Genomic DNA, 15,858 nt, shown 5'->3' on the forward strand with positions numbered 1-15,858 from the left:
CCACAGACTGTTAGGTTAATTGGCTTCTCTAAATTCTCCTTAGGTGTGCATGAATGGTTGTTTGTCCTGTTTGTCTCTGTGTTGCCCTGTGATGGACCGGCAACCTGTCCAGGGTGGACCCCGCCTCTTTCCCGTAGACAGCTGGAGATAGGCACCAGCAGCCCTCGCCACCCCACTTGGAATTATGCTTGTCAGAAAATGGATGGATGGATCTGCTATCACCACATGCTCATCCAGGAGGAGTATGTCCTGCAAAGTCAAAGACTGGATGCAATTAGCTGCTTTTCCTTCGATAGAAAACTGTGATTGATGATCAGATTGAATTATCTCTGTAAAGTTCCTTCAAAAAACATGTATTATTAGCTGGTGCTTTACAACGAAAATGGAGTAAAGTAGTTTCAGGAGCATCCTACAGTCACTCGAAACAGCACTTGATAGAATTTGGTTGGGTTCAATTCAATTCAGTTTATTTCTATAGCGCCAAATTCACAACACATGTCATCTCAAGGCACTTTACAGTTCAACCAGATCATACAGTCAAATTGATACAAAGTTTTCTATCTAAGGAAAACCAGTTGATTGCATTGACTCATTGACTCAAATACAATCCCTCACACTAAGCATGCTTGTAGCGACAGTGGGGAGGAAAAACTCCCTTTTAACAGGAAGAAACCTCCAGCAGAACCAGGCTCAGTGTGAGCGGCCATCTGCTGAGGCCGACTGGGGTTGTTTGTTTTTTCTTCAATCTTGGTGTTTTGTGCAGTGGATTGGTTGGTTGCCCGATGCACATGGTAACTGGGTTCATAAAATGTAGAATAAAACTGTGCAAAAGAAGAACTGAAATACACAATTATGGATTCAATTTCTGCAGAAAGGAGAGACAGTTGAACCCCAGACTCAAACACACTGTCTCCCACTGTACCTCCTCCGCAGAGCATTTTATTAACAGAACATGACACATGGTTACAAACAGAGTATTGTTCTGACAGAACAATTCATCAGTTCATGAGGAGCATTCTGCTCCATCAGAATGACAAGGCAGGATGGTCTCCTGACTGAATCATGAGACCGGAGTGGAGCATCCCCTCGCAGAAATGTTTTCTAAGCACACATTAATTTTATAATCATCATTGAATAAACCTAACAGTAACCACCATGTTGGGTGAGTGAGGCTTTCTGCTCCTCTAGTGGCCCTTCTCTCCTTGTTCCATCTGGATGTCTTCCCTGTTGAGAATTTGATTAACAAAGTAGCATTTATAAAAAAAAAGCTGTCACGTATTTGGTTCCTTTTCTTTTTAAAGACATTCAGTTCAGACAAGAGGAGAGTTTAAAGTTTGCTAACCTCACAATGTAGAAGGTATTCCCGGCTCAACAACATACTGTCTCATTTTATATGGAATATCTAAAAGGAAAACTTTAGTTGTAAATTGGAGCAGGTGCAACATTTAAATAGAAATAGATTTTCCATCACCTCCTGACAGGTAACTCAAAGAGCTCGTGTTACACTGGCCTTTGATTTTCCCCACAGACATGGTTCCAAGCATCGGCGTCGTTATGTTTTCTCCAAATATCTCTTGCTATATACTCTCACCGCTATCACTCTTAATGTAGAGTAATTCCTGCTGCATCCTCCTGAGCACACTCCCTCCACGTCAGAGCTGAGCTCTGTGAAACAGCACCAGAATCTGAGCCTGTCACTTAAAATACAATGCCGTCAGATCTGTTACTTTAACCTTGAAGCAATTAGCTGTTGCTGAGCTGTAATGAATCCTGACATCACTCCGCTGTGATGAAACCCCTAATTGCTCTGTAAAAATTGAAGCTTTTGACATCACTGCTGACAGACTTTTTTTTTTCTTCCCTTCTTGCTTGTGCGGTCGCATGTGACGGCGCCTGGTTGAAACTTGAAAGGTAGCGGAGCTTCTCTGCCATCAGCTGTCCTGTCACTTGACAAAAAGAGAAAGAAAGAGAGAGAGAGAGAGAGAGAGAGATGAATACTGGCTGGATTTGCTGAAATGATGAGGCCATTTAAACTATGATGTGTCGCAGCTATCTGGCATCACTCAGCCAGAACCGCCGCAGATGGTTCAGGTGTGTGGTGAGAGAATGGCTTTACTCAGCGCTCTCGCCTGCTAAACTGTTAGACAATGAGAGGTTAACAGAAAAAAAAAAAAAACTAATAAATAAACCGATTATTAATCAGAGCAGCAGATTTTGGAGACAAAAAATTATGCTTTACTCTCATTCATTTATTTAAGCAGCAGCAAAATAAATGCCTGCTTAGGTCCCCCAGACCAGCAGGGGTCGCCCAAATGATCCAAAGTCAGAATTCTACCTAATTTGCACACATATAATAAATACTGATACAACCATTTTTTTAACACATGCATAAAAATTACTCTCAACTTGAATTTTGAACATTTTAGGCGCATAGTCTCAATTGCAAAAGGCCTACATTATACTAATTATACTATTATTATAAATAGTATTATTATACTATTTCAACATTTGTACTTGTGTGTATATATTAGAAGTTATACCTGCATAAGTATATGTTTATCCACACAAAAAAAAAAGAGCGAACTGTTTTCCTTATTGTGGTTATCTTATCATTTGCTTCATTAAAGCTACAGTGTGTAATTTTCAGCGACATCTAACGTCCAGACTGCAGACCGCAGCAACATGAACATCTCCCCCCACCGCTTCTCCCCCCCCACAGTACGGCGAGCGTTACGGGACAAAATGTCTTCCACGACATCCGCATCACCTACCTTCTCAAGTGATGAGGTTTGTTTACATAGATAATTTTAATACTGCCATCTACTGTTCAGTACCGTCTCAGTTCATCTCTCTCAACTTGCCGTAGTTACTTTCGAGCGTAATGGGCGATCTCGCAATCGCTAGTTTGTTGGCTCTGCGCTGCCGTAGCGCAAAGATGTCAGCCTCCATGGCTGCGAGACCCGCTCCTATGTAATTATAAATAACGAATTCTAAGGCAACGCAAATATTAAGGTTAAGAGGCTGAGCTCGTAGATGATGATAAATAACATAGTTATGTATAATATATTACATTTCTGACTGTATATCCCTGTAATTATTACACACTGTAGCTTTAAAAACAATTTGAAAAGATATATATATACTACAGTCATGATTTCATGCTCCTTATATGAAAGTAATTATCCTGTCTCTCCTGCTTTTATGCGTCTTTAGATCCTGTTTCTATGCGCTCATGTCCAGATTTGTCATTTTTAGAAAGTAAAATACGGGTGACCGGCTACTTTTCAGGAAGTTCTGCTTATTTAGACAGTACTGTTTTCTTCCTGGCTGTGGCTAGTAATATCTGTATCTCTGTCATTAACTTACAGTTTGATTAAAAAATAAATAAAGTCTGGACACAAAAGAAAAAACATGTTAAACAGTAGCTGCAAACTTTTGTTCAGCTATAAATGTATTTTCATTGAAGCCTCACTTTCTTTAAAGGAAAACACAAAGAACACAAATACAAATTATTCCATCCTGTTCAATAAATGATCAGTGTTTTTAATTCAGAGTAATTTTCATGTGAATGTGCTTTACTGGAGGCATCCATGTTTGTCAAAGAACATTACTGCGACCTACTGGTTAGTGACGTCACGGTGCGGTATCGGCTGTTGATCAAGTCCCAGTGCTGTATCTGGTGTTTGTCACAACGCGCTATTATCCAAGTCATCTTGAAAACATTCTTCTTCCAAATGTTGGCTACATATTACGGGTTTTTTCTCTGGCCAGAAGTTCGATGACAAATCCTCCCTCTTCAAGTTGGCGATCCAACGACCAACCCGTCCGTGGAGGATCAGGAACTGGAAAGGTGAAATAACTCTTTTTTTTTTTCACTTTTACCCGATGCATTCCAGCATCCAGCTGCCATGCACGTGGGCATTGTCAGTTTCACTATAGCTCTTCAATAATTGTTGTTGATTGCAGATGTGTCTAATAGGGTTGTCACGATACTAAACTTTTCAACTCGATACCGATACTAAGTAAAATATTCAATACTCGATACCCTTTTCGATACCACAAGAATAAAAACAAAGACTCTAAAATTCAACAGAAATATTTTCATCACCAAAAAAATACAAGAAATAAATTAAGAATAATATTTTGAGGTTTTATGCTGTGCACAATATTAAGCAAGCTTGATAAAAAACTTACAAAATGAAAATTAAGTGTTCCTTCCTTGGCTATGCTTTGCAGACATAACAATGACACTGGCCAAACTGGTTAAACAAAAATAATTCTCAGCAGCTGCACCTGTTAGAAAAAAAGTCTGAAACTGAAAAATGCACAGAATTATTCAATCACACAGTGTTCAGTGCATTTTCCACTATTCTGCACTTTAGATGTATTGATACTTTTGAAAATGAGTATTGTATCTGGATACAACGTTTCAGTGTCGATACTTTTTTGAGTATCGATACTTTTGACAACCCTAGTGTCTAGTAGTTCCCATTGATTTAGCTTGGAAAGCGGGGAGAATGGCGCTAGGCTAACCGCACCGTGACGTCACTGCTGGAAGATGGCAGGAGGGAGGGGCTACTTTATTTGGGCAAAAATGGCCGCTCCCACACTCGGTGATCACAATGAAAAATATTGTTTTTATTTCTTTAATGATTAACGCTACATTCATTAAATCACCGCAAACGTCTTAGTTTTAGGTATAAATAATGATCCATAGATTATTTCGGACTTTTTCTTTAATAAAAACTGTGAAGCTAATGTTAGCTTAGCTCATACACAGCTCCAATTGTACTGCTGTCAGAAAACATTAATGCCTGACTGTTTTTTAACGATGACTTCATTTAACCAATTTTTAACTCTAAGAGATTAGCGATTAGCCTTAAGATGCTTTGCTAACTTTAATAGCTGTTCCTGTGTCTCAAGATTCTGGATTTCCTGCAAAGTATCCAATCACAGGCAGTTTACTTTCTCAGGTTGTTTCTTCCTCAAAGTGACTAAAGCTGGCGAGTTCATCAGAAACAGGTTCACAGGTGAGAAGGTCAGACTCTACAGGTGCAAAATAAGCCAGAGAGCACAGAGAAAAAGCATCAACTCATGAGTCTGACATATTGGGGGCTCATGGTATTTAATGTGCACGCATAAAATGTTCAATATGAGTGTGGAGAGTAGTTTAAGAGTGTGTGTTTTAAATAAAACTGCCCACATGAGTATTTATGAAGCGTGTGCCTTTTGGACAGAATCCAGACTTCATATTAAACCCTCCATCAGAAACATCTTGTTTGTTTGTTTTCATGCTCCTCTGGAATGAGTCGCTGAAATATTTTCAAAACTGGACATTTAAGACTATTTATTTATTTACTATTTATAAAAAGAAAGTATTTTTTATATCCAAATAAAAGTTTTTCAGGAATAATTGAAGAATTGTAGGTTGTTTCAAATATAAATTATTATTATTTTCATTGTTACTTTGGTCGGTGGTTAGTTTATTCTTGCTGTTTATGTTTTTGTTGGGTTTGTGAATAAGACTGTTTCCTGTGTTTACCTTTAATCTCAGATTAAGCAACATTTTCCATCTGATTCCTTGGAGTCTGTGACAAAATGCTGCAGCTTCTAGTTAATAAAGTCAGTGATTGTTCTCATTCGGTCAGACGGTGAATTTTAGTATTTCATTATTGACCCAGCAGTTAGATAAACATGTTGATTATAAAGCTCTCATCATTTATAAGAAGAATTTGTGGCACTATAATCATTAGGTTATATATGGCAAATACAAAGCCATCCGGATTGTACATATTTTTATTTCTTATTTTCTTATTTTTATTTTGTTTTTCATCGTGTGCGATACATGTACACTTGCACCTTAACCTCTTACACCCTCAGGGGGTATAAATAAATTTCTGCCTGACAAAAACACACAAAAGTAAATAACTTATAGCCTCAAAGCTATTAGATTTAAGAAGAAACTTTTGGTACGTCTGTAAAGGTAAGATGTCATAGAATGGTTTTCTGGTGTCAGCACCATTGTAGCTTTGACCCTGCCTGAAATATTAGGGACAAAATACAAAATATTTTGCATTTTTTGAACCTCGCCAAAATTTTCTTTGAAATAAACATTGCAAAACACTACCAAAATATTATTTATAGCACAAAAAAGTAGTACAGACTTTCAAATCTAAATGTTGTGTAAAAATATACCAAATATGGACTCAATCAGATGAATCATATTTATTTTAGAATGGTATTAGTGAGAAATTTCTTAGGCGGAGGGGCCATTTTGGCACATTTATCCATAAATGTCACCAAACTGTGCCAAATATGTTTTTTACATCAATACTGGGGGTTTGTTAAAATTACGAGGTCACGTAGCAGCTGGACCCGCCGGTGGGTCCGTAGGGTTCAAGGGGTTAATCCTTATTTATCCTAATATACTGTATATACCTGGATATACTGTATTTATATTGTTTATTCTTAATGCACCTTTTTTTCCTCCTTGTCTGCACCTTCTTTAACTTCTATGCCAATATGTGACGAGTGAATTTCTCTGCTGTGAGATCAATAAAGCTCATCTAATCTAATCTAATCTGCATGAGTCCCTGAGTAGAACAGGATTTTCCCACTTTCAGGTGAACCCATCAACTTCCACAGCAAAACTCTCCTTTCTTTTATCTTCATTTTTCCTTTAAAAATCCCTTTTAACAGCCCAACTACTCTGCTACGTTTCTAAGAACTCAACTTTCAACTCCTGCTAGTTTTTCGTGGCATCTGTCTGCTCACACCTTGGATTGACAGCATTCAGTCATTATATATTACACTAAAATAAGACATAATATAATAAAACGGATAAGGCAACTATTTAATAAAACAACTTGCTTCATTATTTTAACAAAAAAAAAATAATAAACTGTGAGTAAAATATATTATATAACTACATTATTAAGATTTTCAAGAATTTTTAAGCAATTATGATAAATACAAATTGATTAAGCCAATTAAAAATGCAATGATTTATTTAGGACTTACTTAAAAATGTTTAATGCTAAATTTGCTAAATGCTAAAGGATTATTTGTTTGGTTAAATGAGGCTTATTTATCCTTTAAAGCTCTGAAGGTTGATGGGTCAGTTCCATTTATGCACAGGATTAGGAGCATTGTCACCAGTATAACCCATGTAAAATATAACCCATTTACAATTTATTCAAACACAATATTCAGTAAATGTATTATATCATGCTGATATAAACTATCATTCACTACTTTTGTCATTTGGTGACACATTCTGCCTAAACATTTTGGATCAGAACAAAGGAAAGACTTTGATTAAGTTAAATGTTTTTCTTATTTGGTTGATTTGAGGTTGATTTATAAAAAAAATCAAGGATTGCCATTAGATGCTCGGTTTTAAAAAATCTACTTTAAAGCAGCTTTAGCTGGTTTACTAAGAGCTCTAATACTAAAGTTAACATCTGAGTTTCTTCATGATCAGATGCAGTTGGTTAGTCGTGAGGAAAAAATGTTTACATTTTAAATCCAATTCAAAAACATTATTTCTGAAATGTTTTACCTACCAGTTATAGAGAACAAAATGATCATGGGCGCTTCTAGAGGGGGGGCCAGCAGGGGGCCAGTGCCCCTGTAGAACCGGTCCTATTTTTAGCCCAAGGCCCCGTCCACACGAAGTCAAAACGAACACCAAACGCTAATATTTTCCGGAACGTTTGTCGTAAAGACGGAGACGTAAAATAAATGTGATCGTCCACACGAATGCATGAAAACGCTGCAAAATGTATGCCAGGCCTGTAAGTGGCGCTGTGGTGCCAAAGCAAAAATAGGCGACGAAATGTTGGGCATGCCCACTAATATTTATACATGGTTGCCCTGTGGGTCCATTTTCGTGGTTCAGTCAAATTCAGGTGCTGAACTATGTGGTCGATATTGCTCTGTTCTTCCTGGAGATATTCCAGAAGAAGAAGATTCTGTTGTAAGCCCGACAGCAGGGTGAGTAGCATGAGCAGCAACCATTCAACACAGTACGGCGCCATTGTTGTTGTGATACTGTGTCGCGCATGCGTGTTTAGAGGCGACGCTATGACGCATGCGTGTAAGAAAAAAAAATGCGGTTAGAGCTTAAAGCTGGAAACGCGAAAACGGCGTTTCAAAATCTTCCCGCTCTGAAGGCTTGATAAAAAAAAGATCGTTTACAGACCCCCGAAACGCCGGCTTCGTATGGATGAGAGGCTGGTTTGGTGAAAAATTTGTGCGTTTAGGCCAGGGTTTGACTTCGTGTGGACGGGGCCCAAGGATTTCTCTGATCTATTTCACATTTTTTTAAGCTTTTTACAGTTTTAGTTCAAGATTTTTAATTTTAAAAATGAAGGTGTTGCACTTTTGGTTTCAGTTTTTTCCTGTCAGATAACCAATCTTTAGAAAGCTTGATATCCGGGTATCTATATTTTCTTTATAACACTTGTTATAAAACTACAAAAAAAATTTAATGTTTTAAAAAAATAGCTGTGAAAAAAAAAAAAAAAAACATGGAAAACACTAAATGAGACGTTTAGAGCACTGATATTGGACCTTTGTAAAACATTGGTTAAGTTTGACATAAAAAGTATCGGCCAATCACAAAGCTCCAAAGATTAGGAAAATCAGGACTAATAAATAAGAGCACCCCTACTTTTTTATCTGGGGAGTCAAAATACGCTCCTTGGTTTGATGTTTCACTTAAAGAAAAAATGTGGTGCAGACAGAAAATAATAACAATAATGAGTTAGAAGTGAAGTAGATAAATTGGTTGTAATTTGTCACTTTTAGTTGTTAAAATTGAATTATTTCAACCAATAATTATTAATGAAATCAATTAATAAGATAACAGTTTTATCTCTGTGTTTTTATCACTGTTATTTAACACGGCAGCAGTGCTGGTTTCCACCTGTTAGTGCTTCCATTTTTAAAAAGTGGATCCATCTTTAAAGGTCCTGCAGAAACAGCATGTTGTTGAATGCAAAATTAGAGAGAAGGTTTCTTTCTTTCTTTGATTGTGGGTGGCTGGAGGGAGGGGGGGGGGCTGTGGGGGGTTAAATTTGGTGTTTAGTGAGTGATGCAGGAGATGTGATAACGAGAGGCCAAGGAGAGCAAGTGTTACCTCATTATTGTAATGAAAAAAAAAGATACCCCACCATTACATCAGTTGGGGGAAAAAAGTGGCAATTAAAGTCCCCAACAAGGTTTCCTTGAGGCAAGAGGAGGAAGAAAACGAGCCTCTGAAGCCCATCTGTTCTGGATAATATGCAGCACCGTAAAGAAAGGGGCCTAATCCTCTTCATTCAAGTCTGCTGCCCATTTTTATCATTATTATTATTATTGTTTTCTATCAGTGATTGGATTAAAAAAAAAAAAAAAAAAAAAATCCTCATAATAAACAAATATTCTGCTTGATCCAAAAAAAGTTTTTCAATAATCTTGCCAACCATATTTTGGATTAGCACAAAAATAACAAAATATTTATAAAACAGGATTCTAATTTTAAAAAAGGAATAAAAATAAACGAATTTTGTGGGTAAAAAAAAGGCGGATTCTGACCCCAGACCAGCAGGTAGCGGCCCTATTAATTCAGTATTGCTGTGATGTTCTCCTCAGCCTATTATTAATGAACTGGAAACAGCCGCTGCAACCACACACACACACACACACACACACACACACACACACACACATCTACCAGCCGAGCGCGATAAATAAATAATGCTGCAGAAGTCAACAACACGCATGCATGCGCGCTGCAGCCGAAAAGCTGCAGGGTCAATGCGGTTTCTATGAATATTACTATTTCTGGATGTAAAATTCTTATATCTATAATTCCGTTCGGTGCTCTGTCCTTGGATCCTCTTAAGTTTTCATCCTATTATGATTTTAGATGCATATTTGATTGATCTATAGGTCCTCCAGTGTTGGATCTGAGCAGGTGGCTTAGATATCATGTGCTTCCAGGATTAAAGCTGATTTTCATTCTACATGTTTTTGTTTTTTGGTTTTTTTCGTAAGCAAAGCGACACTTTTAGCATAAGGTTGTATTTCACCCAGATTATGCAAACTTTCTGTTTTTTTGTTTTCTGCTGAGCAAATATAAAAAAGAAGTGAAGAAAAATGTGTTCCGTTGTATTTAAATTAAAATTCAGTTTCCCCCATAGTGATAAAAAATGATAACATAAACAAACGCACCCTGAGGCGCTAATTCACCCTATAATCTGGGGCTACTTTAGGAGCCAGAAGAAGAAAAAAAATGACGCATTTTGCTGTTTACTGAAGCAGCAATTAAAAAAACTAAAATATGGAGAGAAAAAAATGGATGCAGAAAATAAAATTAAATATGCCCAAAAAAAAAGATCCAGATTATCAACGCAACAAATTTCATGGGATTACCCCCCAAAATAATCCTAAAACAAGTTCACTCATGCTTTAGAGAATGCGCAGATTATTCACCCCCCCTCCCCTCCTTCCTGCCCCCTCCCCACTTTCTTACAGGCGTCTTGTCTCGTTTTTTTTTCTTGTTTTTTTTCCCTGCGCTGAGAAATCCAGGCTTATTGTCTGCTGCTGCGCTCCCAGGGAACAGCTGCCAAGCCAAGGCCACATTCCCAGTGTGGATCGGGACCATTCACCCCCCCCCACCCCATTGCACCACCAATCAGCTGCTGCGCATCCATATGCATGCTGCCGCTGGTAAACACAAACATTAAGGTGACCTCCAGCCACTGATCACCAATTTAACTTTAAAGGAACATTTGCTGCAGGAACAAATTATTAAATCAGAAATAAATCAGATTAAAGAGAAAAAAAGGCACTGTTGGAGCTATAGATTTTAAAATATAGATATGAAATGGTCCGATGCAGATCTGTTCAAATAAATCTTTTTTTTTTCTTCCAAATTTTAAATTTGGACCCTGGTTTCAATAATCGTCTACAATTCAATTAGTATCATTACTGCTTTATTCATTCACGTCTTCTCCATCTAATAAACTTTATAAGTTTATTTGCTAATGTAAGTGTATTTGTACAAAAGACAAACAAACAATCAGCCATGAGCAGTCCGGTCCGCGCAATCTGGAGCAGTGGCGACCCTCAGAAAGTCTTTAATAAAATCGTCTCTTTTCTGTTTTTTTTTTTGTTCTTTATGTGTTTCTGTCGGGAGCGTTAAAGTCCTGTTTTTGCTCCATTTCGCGCTCACCCACGTCACGCGTTCTAGCAGCGTCCAGTTTGTTTAGTTTGTTGTTGTTTTTTTTTTATCGTGGATGCGCTGTTCCGGGCAGCGGGTTCAGCGCCGGCTGGCCTCCCGGTCCGAGGCCGTGAATGAGGACCCGAGGGACCAGAGGCCTCTGGAGGCTCGGATGCGGCGTGGAGGGAGTCCGGTACATGCTGCTGTACATGGCCGCGGCCGCCGCGGCCGCCGTGGTGCTGTCCACGGTGCCCAGCAGGCTGGGGTGGTAGAAGTAGGGCGAGGGGAACATTCTCTGTAAGGCCGAGTAGTTTCCTGCTTCAGCCAGGAGCTCCAGACCGACCGCCGTCTGCCGCTTCCACTTCGTCCTGGAAATCAGATCAAAAATCCAGCTGATCAATTATTTAATCCGAGTCCCTGAACGCATCTTTGATTGGTATGCAGAGGCCTAATTACTGCAGCCAGAATATACACGGTGGAGGTTTAATTAGGCATTAAAGTAAAACAGAAAAAGGAAAAGTCCACTTCTGCAAACCTACATTTCTAAACTATCTAAACACAAAATAATAAATATTCGCTTTATTCTTCTAGGATGGAAAATAACATAAAAAATATTAACCTTTAATTCTGTGGTATCCAACCCGTGTCAGAAAAAAATGTTTTACAATCAGACAGGTATTTAAAAATAAAAAACTGCTTCATTACATATTTCTGAGGCCAACCTCAAATAGTCAAAACAAATAAACAAGTTAAAATAAAACTAAAAATATTTCACTAATAAATGTCTAAGGAATTTAGAAAAGAGGATCAAATATTTTAGTTTCACTTTTTATTTGACTTCTAGATAGATAGATAGATAGATAGATAGATAGATAGATAGATAGATAGATAGATAGATAGATAGATAGATAGATAGATAGATAGATAGATTCTTAATTCTTTATAAAAGGATATTTCTCGCATTGTTCAAATATAAAAAAAATAACAGTTCAAGGGTTTTAATTGGTTATAAGATTAAAAATATCTCCTGGAAAATAAACAGCGTTCTGATTACCCTCATTATTATTGTTATATTTTTATCTGTTATTTTAATACCAGTTGTTCACATATATAATGTTTTTCCCCCCCAAATCAATTGATTTGATTTGAATTATGTAAAAAAAATAAAAAAAATAAAAAAAAAAAGGGTCTGAGGAAAAATCTAAATTTAAATTTAAATGCATATATATTTTTTGGTTATTTTCTGTTTTTATTTAAAATCCCAGATGTTGAGTAAACTGTTTCCTCTGGTTGGTTCTGTGCGTTCGGGTCTCTTACCGTCTGTTTTGGTACCAGGTCTTGACCTGCGTGTCCGTCAGGTTGAGGGCGGCCGCCAGGTCCATGCGGTCCTGAACGCTGAGGTATTTCTGTCTTTCGAAGCTCCTCTCCAGCTGGTTGAGCTGGTGGTCCGTGAAGGCTGTGCGGGCTTTGCGGGGTTTTTTCGTGCGCACCGGCGGACTGTCTCTGCTGCTGGAGATCTCCCGATCGCCTTCCTCTTTAGTTCCTTAAAACGTTTAAAATAGTTTCTAATTAATCTTCAAACACTAAACCATAATTTTCAATTTTTTCCCAGAAGTATTAAAGTTTAGGAAAAGTGCGCAAACCAAACTTTTTTCTAACTTAGCGCAAAGAGAAGAAACTTGCTTATTTGTCACCTGAAGTTTCCTTCTTCTTTTTTCCCCTTCCTCTCTTTTTTCAAAAAACGAGACATCAATATATCAATCCATCTCTATTTGTAGCCGTGTTTCAGGGCGCTATAATCCCCCCTCCAGGAAGAACAATAATCTCTCTAATTGACCCACTAGGGAGGCCCCACGCACGGGGAGAATCACAAGGCTTACATCTGTTTTCACATCAATTACAGCAAGAGAGGATCCTTATTATTATTATTATTATTATTATTATTATTATTATTATTAGTGATGTTGTAATGATAGGAATTTAATTTAAACTCTTTACTATTCTGGTTAATGCGTAATTTAAATAATTTCTTGCCCAGATCAAAACTCTTACCGTTGCATTTCATTTCGCTTTGAATATCGTCCCTTTTGTCTAACTTGCTCCTGTTTTCGTCCTGCTCCAGTTTGGGCCTGAACACGTCCGGTCCCGCGGCACTTTCCGGTTTGGGCGTGTGGTGAGGAGAGGAGACGCTGGTGCTGTAAGGCGCGCAGGCAGCCAGCGGTTTGCTGTCCCCCAAAATGTCTTTGATTAAAAACGAAGAGGTGGCAGTCCTGGGGGGCCCTCCGACCTGCTGCTGCTGCTGCTGCTGGGGAGGCAGAGGAGGAGACAGCGGTAAGCCCTGCTGCTGGCCGTGGAGGTGCTGCTGCTGCTGATGGTGCAGGTGGTGCTGATGCTGAAGGCTGTCCGGGACCAGATGCGCTTCTCCGCCGTGCTCCATGGTGACCGAGATGGGGGAGGATGGGGCCGTGCCCACCGTGTCTATCTCCGAGCATGGTGAAGGGGTGGCCTGGCTCCTGAAATCCGTCCGGAAGTCTCCGTTCATGAGGTTAGCAGAGTTTGAGGCGCTGGATAAAATGGTGTCTATCCCAAAACTCGCTCCGCTGGATGCTTCCATGTTAAGAAAGGACGGATGAAGCCTTCATAACAACAGCGAGCTGCTTCTCCAGAGGTGTTGGTAAAAAATAAAAAAAATGTAAAATAAAATAAAAATAAGGGAAAATAAGTTAAGAAAACCCAAGAGAGACAAACACAATAAACTCCAGTTCTGGTCCAACGTTACATTCAGAGAAACAAAGTGCGGCTCTTCTGCTCCTTTTTTCTGTTTGGATGTTGAACTTTGAGTTAAAAGTTGAGGCGCATGGAGAGACATACACAGGGCTGACTCCTCGACATCAGGCTCCCCTTTTTTGCCGCTAATCGCTCCGGTGTTGCTCCACAATGACTTCCTATGCTGACGTCACGGCCCACGGCGAGGGGGGGATTAATATTTTCTCCTTTATAATAAACACTAGACGCCCTTTCTCTCTCTCTCCCTTCCTCCCCCCCATCTCAGCACCTACCCACCCTGGCTTCTCTTACCCCCGCTGCCATTGGCTTGCATCCTGACCGGCTCCTCAGAGTCACCAATCAGAGACGCGTTTCCTCATACAGACACTCGCAGGCGTGAGAGTTCAAGAGTGCGGCTCTTTTCTTTAAATAAAAAACATCACTTGCATGAAATTTGTAACCAAACTGGAAATTTTTTTATTTTTTACTTTAAAAGCCAAGACTAAATGTTGGATATCCTTTTTTTATTTTTATTATTATTATTATTTTACCTCTGAAAGATGGATCCTGTTTTTAAATCTCCAACTTCATCATCATGGTAGGAAAAAAATATTTTTCTCTTTAATTTAAAAAAAAAAATCTACAAATTGCTAACTTTTATTTAAGCTTTACTGTTTTGGACGACTGGCGCATTAAATGCGTAAAATATTCCCCCATAATCCAGAGAAATGCGCAAAGATAAGCGGCACCTGCCACGAATCCGCGCGCATATCCAGCAGGAAGGTCGAGCAGAGCCTCTCATGGCAGCGCATCCTGTTAATAACCACGTCACCCTAATTAGTAAAGTAATTATGAGGCGCTAATGAGCGTTCAGAGGTAGTAGGAAATTCAGCACTTTTCCCCCGGTGTGGATTTGAAGGATGTTGAAGCGAGGTTAAAAAAAAAAAAAAGAGAAGAAGAAGCTGACAGGGAGCTGCATGATTCTCATATGCGCAATAATTTCATTTCTTAAATTCTCCTTCCGAAGTTAAAAAAGGATTGAAACGAATAATGCGAATGAATTGATTCCAGTTTTGCTCATTTTATTAAAAAATTAAAATTCCTCCAGCAGTTTTTAACATGAAGTGTGATGCTGTTGATGCTGAAATTAGGAATGAAAAAAATCGGATTTGCAAGTTTTAATCCTATATTTACCTTTAAGATTATTTTAACTGAAATTATCTGACATCTTTTCGTAATATTTATAAATAAATAAAAATAGATTGACTCATTTTAGATTGCTTTTTTAAATAACACCAAATCATTTTATTTCCACAAAAAGATGCTTTTATTTTCCCCCTTTTAGTTTTTAATTTTTGTTTTAATCAAAATAAATAAATATATTTTAAAAATTGATGTAACGATTAATAGACTTTTTTTTTCGTCTCTTTTCACTATGAGACAGTTTTATTTTTATTAAAATAGGTTTTACTTTAATTATTTTTCTCTCCGGATCTTAATTCCATTTTATTGTATTTATTAAAATCTAAGCATATTTTACATATATAATATGTTTCTAAATTATTTTTTTAAAGTGTATCTTTCGAAATGAAACCCCAGTGTCCCCCGCTCTCTCTCTCTCTCTCTCTCTTCCAGCTTCAAGATGCGCTGCAAGGTTTCACCACCAGGCGACGACAAAGCGAAGAGCCGCTGATGTCTGTTTGGCAGAAAGCATGAGGCCTTGGCTGCGATTTACTGAGTCTCTTTGACACTTTTCACCATCGCTATTCGCTAGAAAACGCTCAACGGACTGAAGAAGACAAAGACATGATATTATGAGCAGAACCCCCCACCCCCCCAATGCAGAACCAATCACAAACATCCCATAATCAGAAAAGTCTTCT

General features: G+C 38.3%; 1 protein-coding gene across 1 annotated transcript; it reads right to left on the reverse strand.

The window, feature by feature from the left end:
* Nucleotides 1-10,965: 10,965 nt before the first annotated feature.
* barhl2 (BarH-like homeobox 2) lies at nucleotides 10,966-13,900 on the reverse strand. Its single transcript, XM_038304369.1, has 3 exons — nucleotides 13,262-13,900; nucleotides 12,527-12,752; nucleotides 10,966-11,577 (listed from the first exon to the last, which is right to left on the reverse strand). The coding sequence occupies exons 1-3, from the start codon at nucleotides 13,821-13,823 to the stop codon at nucleotides 11,277-11,279; spliced, it is 1,089 nt and encodes a 362-aa protein (XP_038160297.1). The 5' UTR covers nucleotides 13,824-13,900; the 3' UTR covers nucleotides 10,966-11,276.
* Nucleotides 13,901-15,858: the final 1,958 nt, after the last annotated feature.

The sequence above is a fragment of the Cyprinodon tularosa genome, unplaced genomic scaffold (assembly GCF_016077235.1).
Source record: "Cyprinodon tularosa strain WSP-4 unplaced genomic scaffold, ASM1607723v1 ctg532, whole genome shotgun sequence".
Lineage (NCBI taxonomy): Eukaryota > Metazoa > Chordata > Actinopteri > Cyprinodontiformes > Cyprinodontidae > Cyprinodon > Cyprinodon tularosa.